The sequence below is a fragment of the Amaranthus tricolor genome, chromosome 16 (assembly GCF_026212465.1).
Source record: "Amaranthus tricolor cultivar Red isolate AtriRed21 chromosome 16, ASM2621246v1, whole genome shotgun sequence".
NCBI classification, from domain to species: Eukaryota; Viridiplantae; Streptophyta; class Magnoliopsida; order Caryophyllales; family Amaranthaceae; genus Amaranthus; species Amaranthus tricolor.
The window spans coordinates 10,792,217-10,811,359 of NC_080062.1; the positions used below are offsets into that span (position 1 = coordinate 10,792,217).

Here is a 19,143-nt window from a genome sequence, read left to right on the forward strand (position 1 = left end):
CAACTGCTTGCAATTTTGGCTTGCAACAAACCCAGTGATCACTGTCAGCAGGGAGCAGGTGCAAACTGGCCTATGCGGGCATGTGAGGTTCAGATTTTTCAGGGTTCTGCAATTTTGGGGTTATGGCTTCTGTCCAAGCATAAATCATGTGTATGGAGACATTCCTAAATTTTAGGGTTCAGATTTTCTATTTTACATTGCTTAAAATGTATATGGAGACATTCCTAATTTGTTTATTGGATGTGAAAGAACAAGCATGAATCATGTAAGAAAGTATAAAGCAGTTCTGTCATGATCACGAGAAAAAATCATTTTTTCAGTCCTTTATGCGTAAGTGTGAAAAATTACGTGAATGCATAACCTCTATCATGCATATAAATATGGAGCAGCATCTATAAAAATTATTTTCTGTGTACGAAATCACAAACAGAGAGAAATACAAAAACAACATCCCATTACCCCAATGCTTTACGTGACTCCCCCTAGGGAGGGGTTTGGGAGTGTCGGATGAATGCAACCTTACCCTTAATAATGATAAAACTAATAAAGAGGTTGTTTCTGATAGACTCTTGGTAGCAAACATCATATGCAACTTCATATAAACAAAAAGTGCACATGATTTAATGAGTCATTTTACTTTAGTCTATTATAATCCGAAACCAAAGAACTATGTTAGTTAATACTTAATAGCACAGTCTTAAATTTTATAATAGAGATTCCTTCAGTTATAGTGATGTCTCCTAAGTTATCCATGATAAACTTTAAAATATGAGACTTCTGATTAGAAATATTTACTCATTTCCTTCAATTTCATATTGGTATTCACATTCTAGTTAAAGGAAATCAGAAATGAACACAAGTACCAGGGCATATAAAATTGCAAGAAAGGGCAATCTGAATAGCAGTGCTTTGCTTGTCTCCAGTTAGCATCCAAAAGTTAATTCCAGCTTTTCTGAGAGTTTCAATCGTTTCAGGCACCCCGTACTGCAAAAACACAAAGGTAACTCATGAACAGGTGTACAATGACGGCTTTACACACTTTCTTTTTTCATCCTTCCTTTTCCTTCAAAATAAATGACAAACACTTCCCCTAAAGAGACAAATAATGTATCAAAAAGTGGTCTAGATGACTTCGGAGAAAAAGACATTTGCAAGGGGGGGGGGGGGGGGGGGGGCGGGAGAAAAAAATTTCTGTGACACCCCTCAGAGTCACAGTTTCGAAAACAGTTTAGATCATGGATTTGTGAGCTGCTTTTGATACAAGAAAAAGCCATATCCACGCTTTGCTTCTCCAGGCTTGTACAATCAACTTCTTTAATGAAAATACTTCAGCATACCCTTCTTTTAAATTCCACCATTTGACTCTTCCTTGTCCTTGATTTTATACTAGTGCAGGCTTGCTTGCATATGAATAGGAGTTTGTGTTGAGTTACAACACATTTACATAGTATGACCTTATAGTTTAGGACACTTCTCCTATAATTTCACCTATTTAAGAAATAATCATTTAGTGTAGCATTCTCTCCAGTTTATTATTAATCAAGATGTAATCAATTCGGGTAGCAAAATCTAAAAAGACTCCTTTGAAATCTCCATGGACACTCTCAAAGCCACTTTTCTCTACCTAACAACCAATGTAAAACTTTTAGGATGTTGGGATACTTTGCATCACAAAATCTAACTCCTCCCAAAATTTACTTTTGAGTGTTTCCTCTACTCGCACGTAAGGCGTATGCGCTGATGACATCAATAGTTTTTCTTTCAGTTCCATACACAAGCTTCACCATCATAGTTCTTTTATTTATTCTATACACCTCATCATTTACTATCTTCTCATACAAAGTAATTCAAACTTCAGAAAACCCACGACAAATGAAAGCCAAAAGAATTATAGAAACGCATGTTATATCACCAAAATAAAAATCTCTAAAAATAGGGTTCATACCTGCAAATGGTCCTCTATTGCAGTTACGCCAAGGATTTCAAGGTCACGCTCTATTATTTGGCATACTTCAGCTATCCGCCACTGCAAATTAATAAAATAAATTAAAGGATTAGATGGAAACGTAATAGGCAGACAATGATGAGATGCTGAGTTACCTCCCTATCAACCAAAGTGCTGTTGGCCTCCTTAAACATCACAGACCATTCATGATATTCATCCTCCTTAAGCTCGCGACAGGCCAAGCATAATGTCCGCAATCCTAACTGAGCATAGAGCTCAACGGCTTCGGCAAATGTCCTTAGATGTTGACCTGTTTTCAGTATGCTTAGAATCAGTAGAGTAGAAAAAGTTGATTTCATTTCTACAATGATAACAAAAAGAAATGGATGTAGTCCCGAGTAGTTATCTGAGGAGGTCAAAATGCATGCATCTCTAAAAAAGATACGTATGGAACAATGATGAGAGAATTTCCATATTAAAAATCTAACAACATTACAACAATAACAATAAAATTTTTTTAAAGAAAGATAAATTCGTCGTTCCAAAGCTAACCTAACAACAACATAACATCGATGGTCATCCACATGGATTCTTCTTTTCCATTCAGTCTGATTTTCTACCATCTCAATTTGTAACTCTAGATTCTTCATATCCTTTTTACTCCTGTCCTCCAAGTTTCTTTGGTCTTCCTCACCCTCTTTTTGTATGTCGCCCTAGCTCCAACTTTCTACCGGTTCGCTAATATCCCGTCTTTGCACATACCCTAACCATCATAAATGATTCTCTTTCATCTTTTACTCAATATTTGCAACTCATAAACCATTTTTTATATCTTTGTTTGAAATTTTATCCCTCAAGGTATGTATGCCCACTCATCCATCTAAACATTCTCATTCCGCTACTCCCATCTTTCTACTATAATCCATTCGATAAGCACAGCATTCTGATCCATACGCTAGTCTAATAATCATTCGATAAAACTTGCTCTTTATCTTTAAGGGAACACAACGATCACATAATATTCCAGCAGCTCTTCATTTTTGGCACCCAAAATAAATTCTATGAATCACATTTTGTTGGATATCCCCACTACTCAGAAATAAGAAACTTAGGTATTTTGAAGCATCCAAACCTAAACAATCTTATTTTCATAGTTAAAAAAAAAGAAAATAGGAAAATAATAGAAAATAACCTGTTACTTAAGGATTCAACATAATAAATATAGAAAACAAGAAGCTGTTGTACCAGAATTAGCACAAGGAAAAATTGCTTCATCAGCCCCTTTTGACAATAGGATAATTTTCCCATTCTGGTAATCTTTTACTATTACTGACATTCTCTTCCTATCAGATGTGAATTCCAGTACATCTAAAAGTTCATATCGTCTCAACGAACCATTGCAATTGATCTCTGCAGAAAGGATTTTGGTTACAACAGAGTCTTGCAGTAACAGAAATGCCGGATATGTACTTCAGGATTAGAAAAGAAAAAATCGATACCGAGAATATTGGAAGACTTATTTATTAGAACCATATGCAAGTGAGCAGCAGCTTGAACTAGGGCCTCTTCATCCTGAGATTGTGCCTTGTAAACAATATCTCCACTCTTGCTGAAGAATGAGTAAAGACGAAAACATAGTTTTAGTAAAGCTGAACTAATTCCAATTTCAGCAGTACAGATTTACAAAGATAGAAAATTAATTCGGATGAGATTAAGTTTGACTTAGACATAACCTTTTTGTTGGTATAACTGTATTACATATGGCCATGACAGTTAGAAATCTGATAATATCAGATGAATTACAGACAACAGCATCAAGAAGTGCAGCATCTGTCACCAGCATAGCTAAATTAATATTCAGGTGGTCAATAATAGACATAGAACCAACACACAACAACAATTTCAAAGACTTAATCCAATTACACGATAAAAACAAGCAAATTTAGAGGTTTTCCACCACGTAACACATATTACGGGTCTTTTACTGAACTATCGATTTTTTATCCCAAATTGTATCTCAAATGCTATAGTCTGAACAATTTTATAAATACATTGCTTAAAAGATTAATTTATCTCTTTAGTTCATCGACTTTGTTTCCATTCCCATTACTCTCATTTCATCCTCTCTCATTTGCATCTTTGGAATTCAACAATCCCTTGTCCGATTAAGATACCACTAGAAAACATTTTTATTTGACTAAATGGAAAGACTTCTGTAATTTCAAAGTCCATTCATTTTCGAAAAAATTTAGGAAAATTCCACGTGGTAACCCTGAAGTATTGGAATTTCCACGTGGTAAGCAAAGCTTTTTTAAAATCCACGCGGTAGCCCTGAGGTTTACCCAATTAAACCTCTGTGCCCTTTTTACCTATAAAACGTTTGAAAACCATGTATTAGTAAGGATGCCTTGGTTCTGAGATTGAATACATCGAAAAACACTCCAAAGATTACATTTCCCCTATTTTCCTAACCCTAATTCCCCAATTTTTCTAATTTTCTAACCCCTATTTCCTTAACCCTAATTCCCCAAATTCGAAACAAAAATTCATTGAAACACACTCCAAAGATCACAAATTAGGGTTAGAGAAATAGGGTAAATATGATCTTTGGAGTGTGTTTCGATGTATTCAATCTCAGAACCAAAGCATCCTTACTAATAGACGATTTCCAAATGTTTCATAGGTAAAAAGGTCATGGAGGTTTAATTGGGTAAACTTTAGAGTTACCACGTGGATTTTAAAAATGCTTTAGTTACCACGTGGAAAACCCAATACCTTAGGGTCAAGAAGTGGAATTTCTCAAAATTTTATTATAAGTAGGCTTCTAGGTTAGTGATCCTCTATAGGTTTAAAAACCAAATTTCTGGAAATTCAAAGGCTCATTTGATTTATTTTAGACTGAAGAATCATAACTGTAATTTTCAAGAGCAGGGTTCATGTATGAATATCCATAAATATTTTCATTTTCAATAACTTTGGTTACTTAGGGAAGTAGTTACAAGATTAAATTACTTGAAAGCCGTGTAAAGATTGAATCCTTCTTCCTACATCCTCATGATCCGGAGGGGGCAGGCCAGAAATCTAGTTGTTTATGATGAAGAAAACGGCATAAGATTAGACAATGAAATCTATTCTAGCAAAAGGCCCCATTGGAGGAGCACTTTCATGGGAATATTCTCACCAAGAAATCAATATTAGCATCCTCAGTTGTCCACACGGTTATATGTGTATTTGCAATATGTCAACCTTTTTTTCTTCCTTCCAAACACATTTTTGCGCAATGTGATACCCTAGATTTAGCTTGCAAAGGGATTGATAGACTACTCATCTCAACAAGGTGCATCATCTTTTCATGGATCCATTTGCTAAGAGCTCCACAGTTAAGCGTGCTTGGTGGGGAGCAATCTAAGGATGGGTGACCTCCTAGGAAGTTTTCCTGGGTGCGCACGAGTGAGGCCAAAGTTCGCTGGAAAGACTTGTGTAGGTTTGTGGGGCCAGTCTACAGTCTCCATGAGTAGTCACCGGTGGTCCAAGGGGTCGGGGTATTACAGTTGGTATCAGAGCAACCCTGCGACCGTGGCTGATTGTGTGTTCAGTGCACCTAGCGGGAGAAAAAATCCTGAAACTACAGTCCAACGAGGACGTTGTGTTCCTAAGTGGGGGTAAGTGTGATACCCCAGATTTAGCTTGAAAAGGGATTGATAGACTACTCATATCAACAAGGTGCATCTTCTTTTCATGGTAACCCATTTGCTAAGAACTCCACAGTTAAGTGTGCTTGGTGGGTAGCAATCTTAGGATAGGTGACCTCCTAGGAAGTTTTCCTGGGTGCGCACAAGTGAGGCCAAAGTGCGCTAGAAAGACTTGTGTTGGTTTGTGTGGCCAGTCTACAGTCTCCATGAGTAGTCACCGGCAGTCTGAAGGGCCGGGGTGTTACACGCAGTTCCTTTCGTAAGTCGAATAATTTATTATAGAGCTATACATAACTAAAAACTATAAAAAAATTAATATTATGAAAATATGCGATAAGACGATTAAAACAAGATCTCACATGACTATATTTTTTCTCGTATAGTTACCGCAATATGTAAATTGTCAAATACCATAGAATGATGAGCAGTGCAAAAGTTGGTTTGAGTGAAGTAATAAAGAACATAGGAAGTATAATTTTACTGAAATGTAAGATATTATTGTTCTAAGTCGTGTATAAGAGACCATATTGAGAGAGATACTCTAACTGAAAAACTTGATGAAACATCAGCCATTATTTTCTCAATCTACTTAAACAAAATAAATAATTTGAAGCCCTTTTTTGTTAAATGTTCACTACATAGCCTTTAAACAATAACCCACAGAGGCTATCCTAAGAATCACCCCTGGGAATCACAAATTTCCAACTACAAGCACGATAAACATATGAATGCCACAATGAAATTCGAATACTCGATATTATATAGTCAACTCAAAAACTAAAAGAACAAAAAACTAATTGATCAAAAACAGTACATCACAATTCATAGATAGTCATAGTAGAACAAATTTAATGTGAAAAACAAACCTTTAATAGCGTCCCCACTCTCATTCCCATAGAAAATCCCACCAATGCAACACTTCTTGAAGACCATTTTGTTCTCTGTTAATGTACCAGTTTTATCAGTCAAGATGTATTCAACTTGACCCAAGTCTTCACTTATTGCGGTACTGCAAAATAAACACACAAGTATATTTCAAGATCTTCGGATGATGAATTTTTGTGGAAGTACACAAATTTTATCTTACTTTGCAGCATGAGAGGGAACACCTGTTTCTTGGTCAAAAATTTCAAGATCCCAGTCAATAAACTTTGCATATAAACTCTTAACAAGGTCAAGAGATACCTGCCATAAATAAAACAAAAAAACTTCATGTTCAATATTTGCAGCAAGTTTTTTCATGGGAAATTCCGCATGGTAGCATCGAACTTTCATGAAACGCTAGTGGTAACACTTTTGTAAGATTTTTCCACATGGTAGCATCTAGTTTATACCTTATCTAATTGCCGTAGCATTTTCCGTTAAATTCGTGTTAATTTCCGTTTAATTCACCATTTTGACGTTTCTACCCTTAAGTGTTGGTTGTTGTCTTTATAATTTTCCCTAAACATGTGAGAGCGTTGATGAATTAAACGGTGAATTAAACGTCAAAATTGTGAATTAAACATTTGAGAGTATAAAAATAGTTTAGGGCAAATTATAAAGACAATAACCAACACTTAATAAAGGTATAAACGTCAAAATGGTGAATTAAACATTTGAGAGCATAAAAATAGTTTAGGGTAAATTATAAAGACAATAACCAACAATTAATAAGGGTAGAAACGTCAAAATGGTGAATTAAACGGAAATTGACAGGAATTTAACGGAAAATGCTATGGCAGTTAGATAAGGCATAAGCTGGATGCTACCATGTGGACAAATCTTATAAAAGTGCTGCCACTGGCGTTTCATGAAAGTTCAATACTACCATGTAGAATTTCCTTTTTTTCATCTACACAAGCATACATGTTGATCTAACTCCGATGTGAGCAAGTTTTATGAAGTTAAGCAATCTCAGACATTGAAATGTTTGTATCATCAAAATTTCAGTTATCAACTTATAGCATGACTAATTGACTATTGATGGTATGCCATCAATCAACATATTTTCATCTATTCATCACTTCGCATTATAATACTGGCTCCATTTCAATGAAAATGTCACATTTGCTTTTTTTTAACACTATTCATCAATCACTCTTAATCAGTATTTCTCCATCTGTTTTTCACTTCACATTATAATACTCCCTCCAACTCAATAGAGTTATCTCATTTGCTTTTTTGACACTTCATCTATCTATGAGTTATTAGATTTTCTTTGATTCATCTCAATGTAAATTGTATTCATATCAACTTTCAATAATTTTCAATTATGAACAATTAGAGATATTTAGGATTGAATTAGTGCATTGGCAAACGAGAAAAAAAAATGAGGCAAATTCATTGAGTAGAAAGGAGTACAAGTTATGGTATTTCCTTATCATTTTATACAATTAAAAGATAGAATTAGTTCACTTCTTCCAATGGAACTCAAGGATATAATTTGTAATACCAGATACTAATCGTGGACAATAGTCCCTAGATGCTAGTATGCTACTTACTAAAAAAACATTGCAAAATCTTCCAAAAATTATACAAAAACAAAAACACAACAAAAAAACTTTTAACAAAATTCTTTTTGGTTTTTCTTAAGACTCAACCATGATCAAGAAACCACAAAGGAGAGACTTTAGTAACTATCTTGTCAATCAAAAAGACAGACAACTTCGTAAAAGAGATTTGAGTACTTTTGTACTGCCAAGGCAAACATAATTAGACAAGGCATCACAAATTTGAAGAACACGCAGTGAAGAAAAGCATAAAAGCAATAAGAATGAAATAGTTACAGAAGTATCTATTTACTTGCAAAGGAATAGAAAAAGTAAGATAGATAAGTTAGAATATAATGAAACAACTTAATTCACAAAAGAATTAGCAAAGGAAAAACGAAATAGGAGCCCCTGCTTTGTATTCCAGAAGAAAACACTCCAAAACAATATACAATCTCATAAGAGAGAGATTCATGAAAGAGGCAAAAGGATAAAACAACTAAGATAAAATAAAGAGAGGGAACACATCTAAGACAAAACAAATGCAATAAATGACAGAGCCATTGCATACATATACCAAGACACATTTAAGAAGTTGATCAGCCATACAGAAAGTATGTAGCTGCTTCCAAAATTAGCATTGTTTTGTTAGGTAGTAAACTAGTAAGTCAAAAAATCCGAATTCAGGTGTAAGACAATATATGAGGTTATTGTAATCAAATTTACGGGATAGTGTCCCAGATAGATTATGAATATTCCCAATAGGTAATGAATTTAGGGGCAAAAAGTTTTGTATATAATAAATTTTCATGTCATCAGTGGCACTTTCTCTCTAGCAACATAAGCCATAGCACATCCAAAAAGAATATAGTATTTCTTACATTTGACTGTGTGAATTTCAACTTCATTTATGCAATTTAGCTTACAACCACAGAAGTACAATTCAGATTCAGCTATTTATGGCTTTGGCTATGTGCCTATGTTCAAATCACAAGGCATGGTTCAAGAAATGGGGAATCATAATAGTTGAAGATTCTTCTTTGGAGATGGGTTAAGTCAGCTTCTTTTAATCAATTTTGATGAAGATAAATTCCTATTGGACCTAGAGAGAGAGACAGAGAAAAAACAAGAGAAAAGAAAACACGTCAAAAGAGAATCCAAAGTCCTTCACGAAACCTAAGCTAACGTTGCAAACAGCCTGTGCTACACATCAAATGAAGAGAACTTACAGAAAGATAACATACATATAATTATGTGCAGACGTCTTTAAATAACACCAATTCAACACTAAAAACCTAGATAAATAAAAAGTTATCGAACACATGAACTGCATAAGAAAATTCCTTTTTAATCACCCTAAACAGCCATACTTCACTTTTAAGATGCTCATGAGTAACTGCCCTTTTATTGTGAAATTCAATGAGTTCATGAGAGTTGACCAAGTGTGTTGTTGCATTGTGAATTTTAATGACTCCATGGGTAGTAGAAGGAGAACCACAAGAATTTCCAAAAGGGAGTTCATGATTACAACACAAGTATTTGTATGGGTAACTAAAAATTAATTCAACATTAGCTGCCCAAGCCTAAGTGCTTATGTGGGCTTCAAGCGTGATTTTTAATATAGGACATTTAACTTCACCATAAACCAACCTTAGACTAGTGTTCGGCAGTTCAATAAATAGAAAAGTGAAATCAGCTTCAGTCAGAAAAAAATAAGTTTTATTCAAAAAAAAATCAGTCTTAAATCCACTAAATTCATTAACAAATATCAATCAGCCAAATTCAGTATTAATTAGCAAGTTAAGAAATAGTAAATCAAAAGAAAAGGCAAGGAATTAGTAAAAAAAAAAAAAGGTTCACTTCACTAAAAATTAAAAACCACTGGAGTCAGAGCTAATGTTTCTAAGATTCTCCGCTCATGGCAAGGATCAGAGGGTTGAAAAGGAAAAATGACCAATATTCGATGCCCAACACTAAAGTTTTCAATAAAAGAATGCATTGGAGATTCTACAAGCATTTTTATTTAGCTTATCATGGACCAATACAAGGATCATTCATGCTCAAATGCCCAACAAAAAAAACCAACCGTTGAGAGAGGGTATCATTTAAGAACAATACTCAAGAAACCAAGCTATATCAAAATTTCCAACGAATTAATATTAGTTACATACCTTTATAGAAATGGGTATCATTATGGAGCATAGCAGCTCAAACCGTAAAGGAATCACCAACAGTTCATACCATGGGCCCTCATCAGGATATTGAACATACCATTGCTGCCAGTGGAACGCGGAAAAAAGAATTGTAAGCCATTCACTAAGTTACAGATTAGTAAATGCAGTTGTGTTTATTTGTGCATGTCAATGTCAAAATCATTACAAAAATAGACAATGCTCAGACAGATAATATATATGCAAGCAAAAGCTCACCTTTCTTGCTTCAGTATCTTTCCAGACATTTCCAGCTACACCTAAAACAGTCACAACCACAATCTGGAAAACAAATATTGCTCCTGTCAACTTATCAATCATGGCATCAACAGCAGTTAACTTGGGTTCTGGGACTCCACGACTCATTCCGAGCTTTGTCTCATTGCCTAGAAAGAGAAAATTGAGGTAACAGACATTAGAAATCCTTCTTTCCGAACCCTTTGTGAAGCAATGCTTCAAGTAGTTGAAAGCAAGAATTAAATTTTCAAGGCCTTATTCACATCAGCTAATCCCCAAATTCTTAATATTTGTCAAATATGACATTTAACAGGTCCCTTCACATCTAGTATATATATAAACAAATAGAAGATGCTATATGTCCTCTTACAAACCACATAAGCGTGCCATGACACAATACATTTATTCAAATACTAATGAGTGGTGATTATTGCCAAAACAGTGCACTAAATTGAAAAGACAAAAATCGTACCCAAAAAAAAAAAACTAATTAAGAAAGTGAGACAAACAAATAAGGTATGGAGTATCTTTGGTAGTTTATTGAGAATAAAATATAATTTTTCCTAACTATTTTGCATTTTCTGTTTTTATGAAATCGATAATATAAGAATGGGCAGCCCCAAAGTGTCCTCAGAGAGCGAGTGTCATGGAAAAAACCCACCATTACACCCTAGACGCTTTACTAGGCTGCCCCTTTATAGATTTTCAATTTCATAGAAACAAAAATATGCGAAAAAATAGTAAGAAAATGATATATTTCATTCTCAATAAACTGCTAAAGATACTCCCCACTTACTATTTGTGTTTGTCTCACACTGTTAATGAGGTTGTATTTTTTTCTCCCATTTTCGCCTTTTCCATTGCAATTTTTCTTGCAAAAAACCACCAATTTTCACTTTTTCCATCCATTTTCCATATTGCTAAAATCTCTCAGCCACTCTATAAGTCTCAGTTTCTTTATTTCCTGTCTTTTTCCACTTGATATTTGATAGTTTCAAAAAAGTGTGAAAAGGGTCCCTACCTTAACAGAAATACGAAATCCAAATAATTCCAGAATATTAAATTGTAGAATAGAAAAAGGTTTTGAATGAACTGAAAGCTTACTTCCTGTAACTTTAAGAAAGAAAGAGTATTGAGTTAACATCATGTGACGAAAGAAATATTTGTAGAACACCTAGTTTTCATGAAAAAGCTGACTATATTTTTCTTGCAAAGGATAACAAATTCCATGTCTCGAACCATCCTCCACAAAACCCCTGCTCCCTATTCTCCCTTTCACTCCATTAAAACAGAAGGACAAGTAAAGGAAACACCTCTCTACTTGATATTAACAACGGGAACTTCTCAGAAGTTACCCACATTCTGGGATATAATGAACTGCTTGTATCCAAAAAGGCCATTAGTTCTATTACATTAAGAGTATTGATGATAGGGAAGATAAATGTCAAACTGACCAGTGTAGACTGCCACTCCACAAGCCCATTCAGTATTCCTCAGGTAGCATGATTGAAGAAGTGTGTTCTTAATCGTTAAAGGACATAAATCATTGTCAATGAAAGGAGGAAATAATCTGAGATTAGCATCAAATCTCATGATATCCTTATCTGGATTAGGGCATTCGATCACCCCCTGCCAAAGGTAAGAATATGAAATACATTTACTATAAGATTTTCCTTTAACAACATAAAAGCATAGCTGCACTAAATAAATGAAAATATCATGCCTTTATTTTGTGTAGTAGGTCAAAGTCTATGCCCATGCATGCTGAAGGAATAACTCTTGTTTTTAGATCCGTTTCACCATCCAATGCAGCAGTCTGTTATTGTACCATAGTAAGAAAAGTCAATGCAGTCATAGCATCAAAGCTCAACAAAGATGAGGAATGACAAGTTATTATTCCCAATTGGATTTTAAGGATCTGTGGCTTTACTCCAGTTACACAACTTTTCTGGTTTCCTCAAATCGTTTTCTACACTCGAAAGCCAATTGGGACTAAATTCAGCCAAATAGTCCCTTTTCCAAAAGGGAAAGTTAACATCATTCCCCAATAAAATAAGTAAAAAATATGAGGATATCCACAACATTATAATTTACAATCATAGTTCCACAAGAACATTCAAATATCATCTTGCATAAAAAAGGGAAGGGTTATAGTAGCAACATAGGAAAAGCTGAAATTAAGATAAACATTGAGAAAGTGACGAGTTAAAATCTAGCTTTTAGTGTTTTGAAACTAGCACTAACACCACTAATTCTACTAAAGAAGAAACAAATACTAGGACAAAATTTCAATTTATTTTTTCAAAACAGAAGAACAGATTGCTGTTTATTTAGATAACACTAGGAAGAAAATCAATGCCAGATACTTGGACAATTTTAGAATAAACTCAAGTTTTATCATCCTTTCCGTTAAGTGTCTCTTAGATCTTAGAAAAAGGTCTGATCACGATAATATTTATGCATGATTTTTCATCCCTCCTTTTGAACATGGATAAAACTCCTTGTACAAATTTTATTTTTATTTTTTTGATGGTAAAAAGAATTATTAATGAAGACACGTCGGTAGTACATTATAGGGATGAGAGATCCATGGCAAGTTACAACATCCAAGACTAGAGAAGGGAGCTGACTTAAAGCTATCTATTTATCAGTATATAAAAAAAGCTTGAATGATTGAATCATACATCAAAATTTGGAAGATAACACACTTCTATGGGCAACCAAAGCGCACGCAGACCTTATAAATCAGATCGCCACTGAAATCGATCTACATTATATGTGACATACAATTAGGAACTATGAAGACGTGAGAAGAAATGCGATCGAACCGCTGATCAAGTTAACTATCATTTAATATTCTAAATCCCTCATTTCCATAGAAATTAGGAAAGAGCAAGATTATCTACTTCACTTCAAAATTTAACCAAAATGTCACAAAATTAGACTAATATCGTATGGAAATTTGGAATTAGGTAACACAAGGAAAGACCAAACAATTAATCAAAGTACTATCAGACAAACAAATAAATCGAGATTTAAGTGCAGCAGCTCACCTCCACGTAACATACCCCATGAGGATCAGAAGAGCCAAGCAGAACGAGATCACATGGAACTTCATCATTTTCACGAAGCCACACAAGACTACCTACATGAATATCTTGAGCTTGAATCTGAAGAGGTGTTGCAGCACAAAATGATAAGATCATGTAGTCATGCAAATTCTTTTTTCAAAAAAAAAAATTTCTTTGTAGAATTAATCAAAACAATGATGACAAAATGCTAACTCAGTCCGCTAATTCTCCTAAAAGCTCCCGCATCTATGGAGAAACAACGACAATAAAACCTAATAAATGCAGAGAAGAAAAGCTTACATGCTTTCGAATGCCGTCCCTTACAACCCACACTTCTTTCTCATTTGCATTCTTGTCAGAAAGATAACGATTGTAATCATCCCATGCTTCTTTTATTGCTGACACTGCAAATATAAATATAAGCGGACCCCAGGTGCTGGCAGGATTGACAGGGGTGATAAGTGACCACAACTGAAGACAAGCAATCAAAAGAAAATACTGGTTCATAAATCGGCTGCACCAAAAAATGAAGATTGATAAATAAAAGAGTGTTAGCAACCATTTCCAATTAAAAATTCAAATAGTAAGATATCCAGGAAGGGACGAACACTAGAATTACAAAAATATTCCTTGTTGAACTGAATAGATTATGATTTTACAGCTGCTGCAAAGTTAACTGCAAAGTTTTTGTGAATATTGCATACTTTACAACAAAATGAAGCAAGAGAAAACAGATTTTTTTAGAGAATGGGGACAATGCAACTGAGAAAAATATACATTTCATAGCAAAAGAAATATGGAACAAAATTCATCTTTATATCAAAGAAAGATGAATTGAGCAACTCACATATTAAAATTTAATTTGCCACAGGTTTACAATATCAAACATTTCAAATGGTGACAATTTTGAGCTTTGCTTGTAGAGCACTAAACGGTGATGACAACCTTCAATAGCAAGACCTAGTACTCAGTATAGATTTCACTTGTGTTCACATTGAAACTTATTATCTTATGTATCTCTAAGTAAAAGAACTAAATGAGTTACCTAGTTTATAAGTACATAATACTTTTGGTATTCCAATCAAACCTGGTACTCGATATTTTTTTCACTTGTGTTCACATCGAAACCTATTATCTTAGGTATCTCATAAGCAAAAGAAATGAATTTACATAGGTACATAATACTTTTGATATTCCAATCTTCCTTAACTTATAATTACTATATTATAGAGTATGCACTCTGCTTTTCCTAATTGTTTTGTCAATTTTGTGCATATAGTCAAACTTCGAGCTTGGTTGATAGGGTCAAGTTGGATTGCATATGATGTGATTCAACTATCAAACTATTATTCGATTTTGTCATTTATATCGAAAAGAGGTTGTTCATTATAAAGTTGATTTATCTTAACATGGTTATATAATGCATATTTTGTTTAGTGATAGTTCATATGTTTGCTTACAATTGAGTTTTGAGCTCCATACTCTCTGATTCAATTCAATAAGTGCAATATTTTACACGTGTGCTTAATTTTCATTTAGTAGGTCAAGGAATTGGCATTGTTACAACTATTCAATAACTTAATCTATTCCACTATCATGATACTAGAATTTTTTTAAATAAAAAGTGCCCCAAACTTCATCAATATCGAATTAGAGTCAAATATAGTCCATAACTACACTACCGAAAACTATATTAAACTATGCATTCTCACAAGTGAGTAACCTAGATACACATAAAGGAAATATGAGTCATCTTATATTATTTAAATATCTAGCAATATCAGTATGCACATGTGACTTATTCCACATTCGAATAAAAGAGAGATAATAACCCTTTTCTAGGATTGGGTTTTACTCCACCCGTTACCAATTGACATTTGACTACAGCTGCGTTGTATGTAGGTAAACTCTTTTCCTTATCAGGTTGCCAAACCTTTTTCACCCTTTCTCTTAGAACATTTATGCACAAGGATGAGATGAACCACATTGTCCAAATCAAAGCAACTACAAATGAGAAAGGTCTAACAAACAAAAGATGAGAAAATAACTATATTAGAAAATTATTCTACATGGCAGTCAAGCCAAATTTCTATCTCGTTTAAACTATGTACAAAATCTTCTAGGTATTTGCTAATTTCTTACATTTTTTAGCTTTCTCTTTTGATGTTTTGGAGGCAATCTACATGTCACTCATATTGGCTATAGATAATTTCTAGCGATGGTAGCTAAAGATATGCTCAATATTTTCAATAAATGATGAATGTAGTGTTTTATCACAATAGAGATTTTGATAAATCTAGAAAAACAATATAGTATTGGTGTTAAGAATTTAAGGTCCGACAACGAAACGGAGCTCCATAGATACTCTACATCAAAATGAACTATGGAATGGCCCACGAAAACATGAGCAAAGAGCTTAGTTCTTCAATCTATATTTCCTCAAACACTTAATTAGTAAAACCCTCGTACAAGATTGTAAATCAAACTCCTGATAAAATCATCTAAAAGCCCAATCATGTTTATAATCATCTTGTAACCCTTAGGTGGTTAATGTGCCATGTGTCTATCCCAAAACAAAATAAACCCAAGCTCTCTCCAAAAGCAATTCTAAGATTATTTTTTGAATGCTCCCATATTAAAAGACTACAAGTCTATGAGCACTTTCTAGATAAGAAACGAATTTGACGCCTATCACTCATAAAAAAATGAGACAAAAAGAAAGGAAAAGTGAAAGAATAACATTGGTAATATGTAGTAGGTGTGGCTAAAAAGGGTAACCGGCGGAGTATTGGTGTCTATAAATATATCAAACCACCCTAACAAGCTCCTGATGTTTAGATTGCTCTTTAGTGAATCTCAATCGTAGTTATAAATCTAGGTCTTTCACACAAACTATGAGGCCATTTTCTCCACCTAGGTTTAACACGCGCTTGGTTTTGGCCCTAGATTGTGTCATGTCATGTTGACATTGGTATGGAGGCGCCATACGCACAAGATGTATTATATATCTCTTGATAATCGCAAAAGCCCACTTTATCTCAGAAATGCTCCTCACAATAATAAAGGAAAGTCGATGTTTAAACTTTAAGAAACACTGCTTTATATTTGTTTTCTAAGTACCATTACAACATAATTTTAGCAGTATATGAGTAATTTTGTGGCACTGAAGCTATTAATAAGAGGCAAAAAAAAAACTTGGTGGCAAATTTAGCACAAAATAAAGGACCAAGGAAATACATAGAATCATCTAGGACAACAAATCTTAGCCATTGAAAAGAATCGATCATATGGCCTAAGGAGATGAAAACAAATAAAGAGATGAAATCTTCCACACTATGGTTACGATTTACAAATTGGTCTACAATCATTGTTGCCGACTTATGCTACCAGTTTAGACACAAAGCTAGACACTAATACGTGAACCTATCCAGATTAGAATAAGCTTGTGAACGTCCCAAACAATAACACCAAAGAGGGGAGGAGTGATTGCAAGCATCATCAAAGGTGGGAAAGCAAGAATCATGCAACACATTGTTGTGCTATTGGATGAAATTGGAGTAGAGCACAAGCAAAACATAATTGAACGAAAAAAAATGTCGTATATTGAAAATAATTTAGAAGTTTAGTGTGCGAAATGTGAGGTCTCTAGCTTAACAAAGATATTTGAAGTGTCTCTAATGCATAATAAAACTACCTTATGCCCAAAGTGAACACACTATTCACCCTCAAATATGCACTTATTAAAGAATGGATTAAAGCTCACACCACTTTGGCCAAGAGGGGAAGAATGGAAGAGAGATAACCAGGAAATTAAGAACACGATAGATAAGGATTAATGTTCAATAAATAGGAGAGTTTCAATAGCTAGAAAACCAAAATTTGTGACTCTTGGAACACCAAATAATTGAGATTATTTTCAAGAATGAATGATTTGGGGATTATATATGAAATGATGGGGAATAAATATGAAATTATTTTGACCAATTAATCACTAAGAATGATGACAAAGATGTTGTACAACAACAATAAGCAATAAAGAAAACAAAATTTAAATCCAACACATGCCAAGTCTCTATCCAAAACACAATATAGAGCAATAGCACTGCTTGAAGGACTTGGGTTTCCAAAATTTTTTATTTTAGAGTAAGAGAGTGCTCTATAACTAGACCAATGTAGCATAGGTATCTTCTTTTAACATATCTTACACATACACACACACTCTATTTTAGAGTCTTAAGTTCAAGCATTCAGTACCAAGATTCATAGTTAGCTATTCTTCTAGCAAAATCACCTTGAAAAAAGAACCCAACAATGTAAAACATCTAATAAAAAACTAAGAAAAGGACATTAGCACATAAACAATTACGTTCATGATTCCACAATTAAGGAAAAATTGAAAATTACTTTATAAAAATAAACATTAGCACATAAACAATTACATTCATGATTCCACAATTAAGGAAAAATTGAAAATTACTTTATAAAAATAAAGAGCTTCATCATCATCATACCCGGTATAGCGCACTCATAGAAACTATGATCAGGCTCTCAGAGGGTAGGAAGACAACATACCGTACCCTCATCAAAAGGAGGTTGCTGCTAGAGGTGAAAAAGCTTGAAATTGGAAACTAATAAAAACAGAACATCACCTGAACTGTTCCCATAAATTCTTAGGAAGAAAGTTCAACAAAGTGTATTTCCGATTCGATATGCGGTTGTCACAGAAAAGTTCATGCATGGATTTATTATCGTTGATGTAAACATAACGCTTCATTTTTGTGCTGTTACAATCATACATTATAATCAGTCAGCTGAAGAACAGTGACAGCAATGGTAGATCCTTAATCCAAAAGCCATTCATTGTAATATATCAAAATACCCAATTACGCGTAAGACCCACTTAAATTCACCCACTTTTACCCATTCGATTTTCGATCAATTCAACTAAATTTCATTCCGTAATATGCTTTTGCCCAAAATTGACCATCTACTCGATTGATTAGGGATTAATATGACTGAAAATAATGAATAATTAAATACATAAATACTAATTGTAGAAAGCAACAAATAGATTGGGAGAAGAATGATTGGTACCTGAAGAATAATTATTAATTAAAACCTCATTCGATTAGTAGTTTAGCAGTGAAGGAATTGCACCGGAGTAAATTAGCTGAGGATGGACGCCAACATAATTGCTTGACACTTTGAACGTTGACCGAAGTTCAACAAATCTCAATTTTGTTCAAAGTTCGCAATTGCGAAAATTTGAAAAAAGTAAGACAAATAATCAACTTAATTCAAAAAATAAGCTTCGTGAAAACTTAATTCCCAAAATAAGCGTCCGTAAATCCAAGTCTAGCCTCGAATAAAATCGCTATTAGTAACAGCGAAAGAGGGAAAAAAAAAAAAAAAAAAAACCCCAAAGTCACTGTTAGTAACAGCGACTTTGAGGCTTTATATTTTTCCAGTTTCTTCTTCTTCCTCATTTCAGTTCGCATTTTTTTCTTCATTCGACAT

At 34.0% G+C, this 19,143-nt stretch overlaps 1 protein-coding gene across 2 annotated transcripts in view; it reads right to left on the bottom strand.

Moving 5' to 3' along the window:
- LOC130802382 (phospholipid-transporting ATPase 2) overlaps positions 1 to 18,877 on the bottom strand; it is a 33,073-nt gene extending 14,196 nt beyond the window's left edge. For both annotated transcript variants that reach the window (XM_057666364.1, XM_057666363.1), the window contains exons 1-16: positions 18,721 to 18,877; positions 18,276 to 18,407; positions 13,927 to 14,140; positions 13,609 to 13,725; positions 12,279 to 12,371; positions 12,010 to 12,184; positions 10,538 to 10,704; positions 10,280 to 10,384; positions 6,725 to 6,822; positions 6,504 to 6,646; positions 3,679 to 3,775; positions 3,445 to 3,554; positions 3,191 to 3,355; positions 2,101 to 2,255; positions 1,946 to 2,026; positions 864 to 984 (exon numbers count right to left, since the gene is read on the bottom strand). In XM_057666364.1, coding sequence (XP_057522347.1) covers positions 864 to 984; positions 1,946 to 2,026; positions 2,101 to 2,255; positions 3,191 to 3,355; positions 3,445 to 3,554; positions 3,679 to 3,775; positions 6,504 to 6,646; positions 6,725 to 6,822; positions 10,280 to 10,384; positions 10,538 to 10,704; positions 12,010 to 12,184; positions 12,279 to 12,371; positions 13,609 to 13,725; positions 13,927 to 14,140; positions 18,276 to 18,400 — 1,966 coding nt within the window. In that variant the 5' untranslated portion in view covers positions 18,401 to 18,407; positions 18,721 to 18,877. The remainder of the gene's footprint in view (positions 1 to 863; positions 985 to 1,945; positions 2,027 to 2,100; positions 2,256 to 3,190; positions 3,356 to 3,444; positions 3,555 to 3,678; positions 3,776 to 6,503; positions 6,647 to 6,724; positions 6,823 to 10,279; positions 10,385 to 10,537; positions 10,705 to 12,009; positions 12,185 to 12,278; positions 12,372 to 13,608; positions 13,726 to 13,926; positions 14,141 to 18,275; positions 18,408 to 18,720) is intronic.
- Between the last annotated feature and the right edge of the window lie 266 nt (positions 18,878 to 19,143).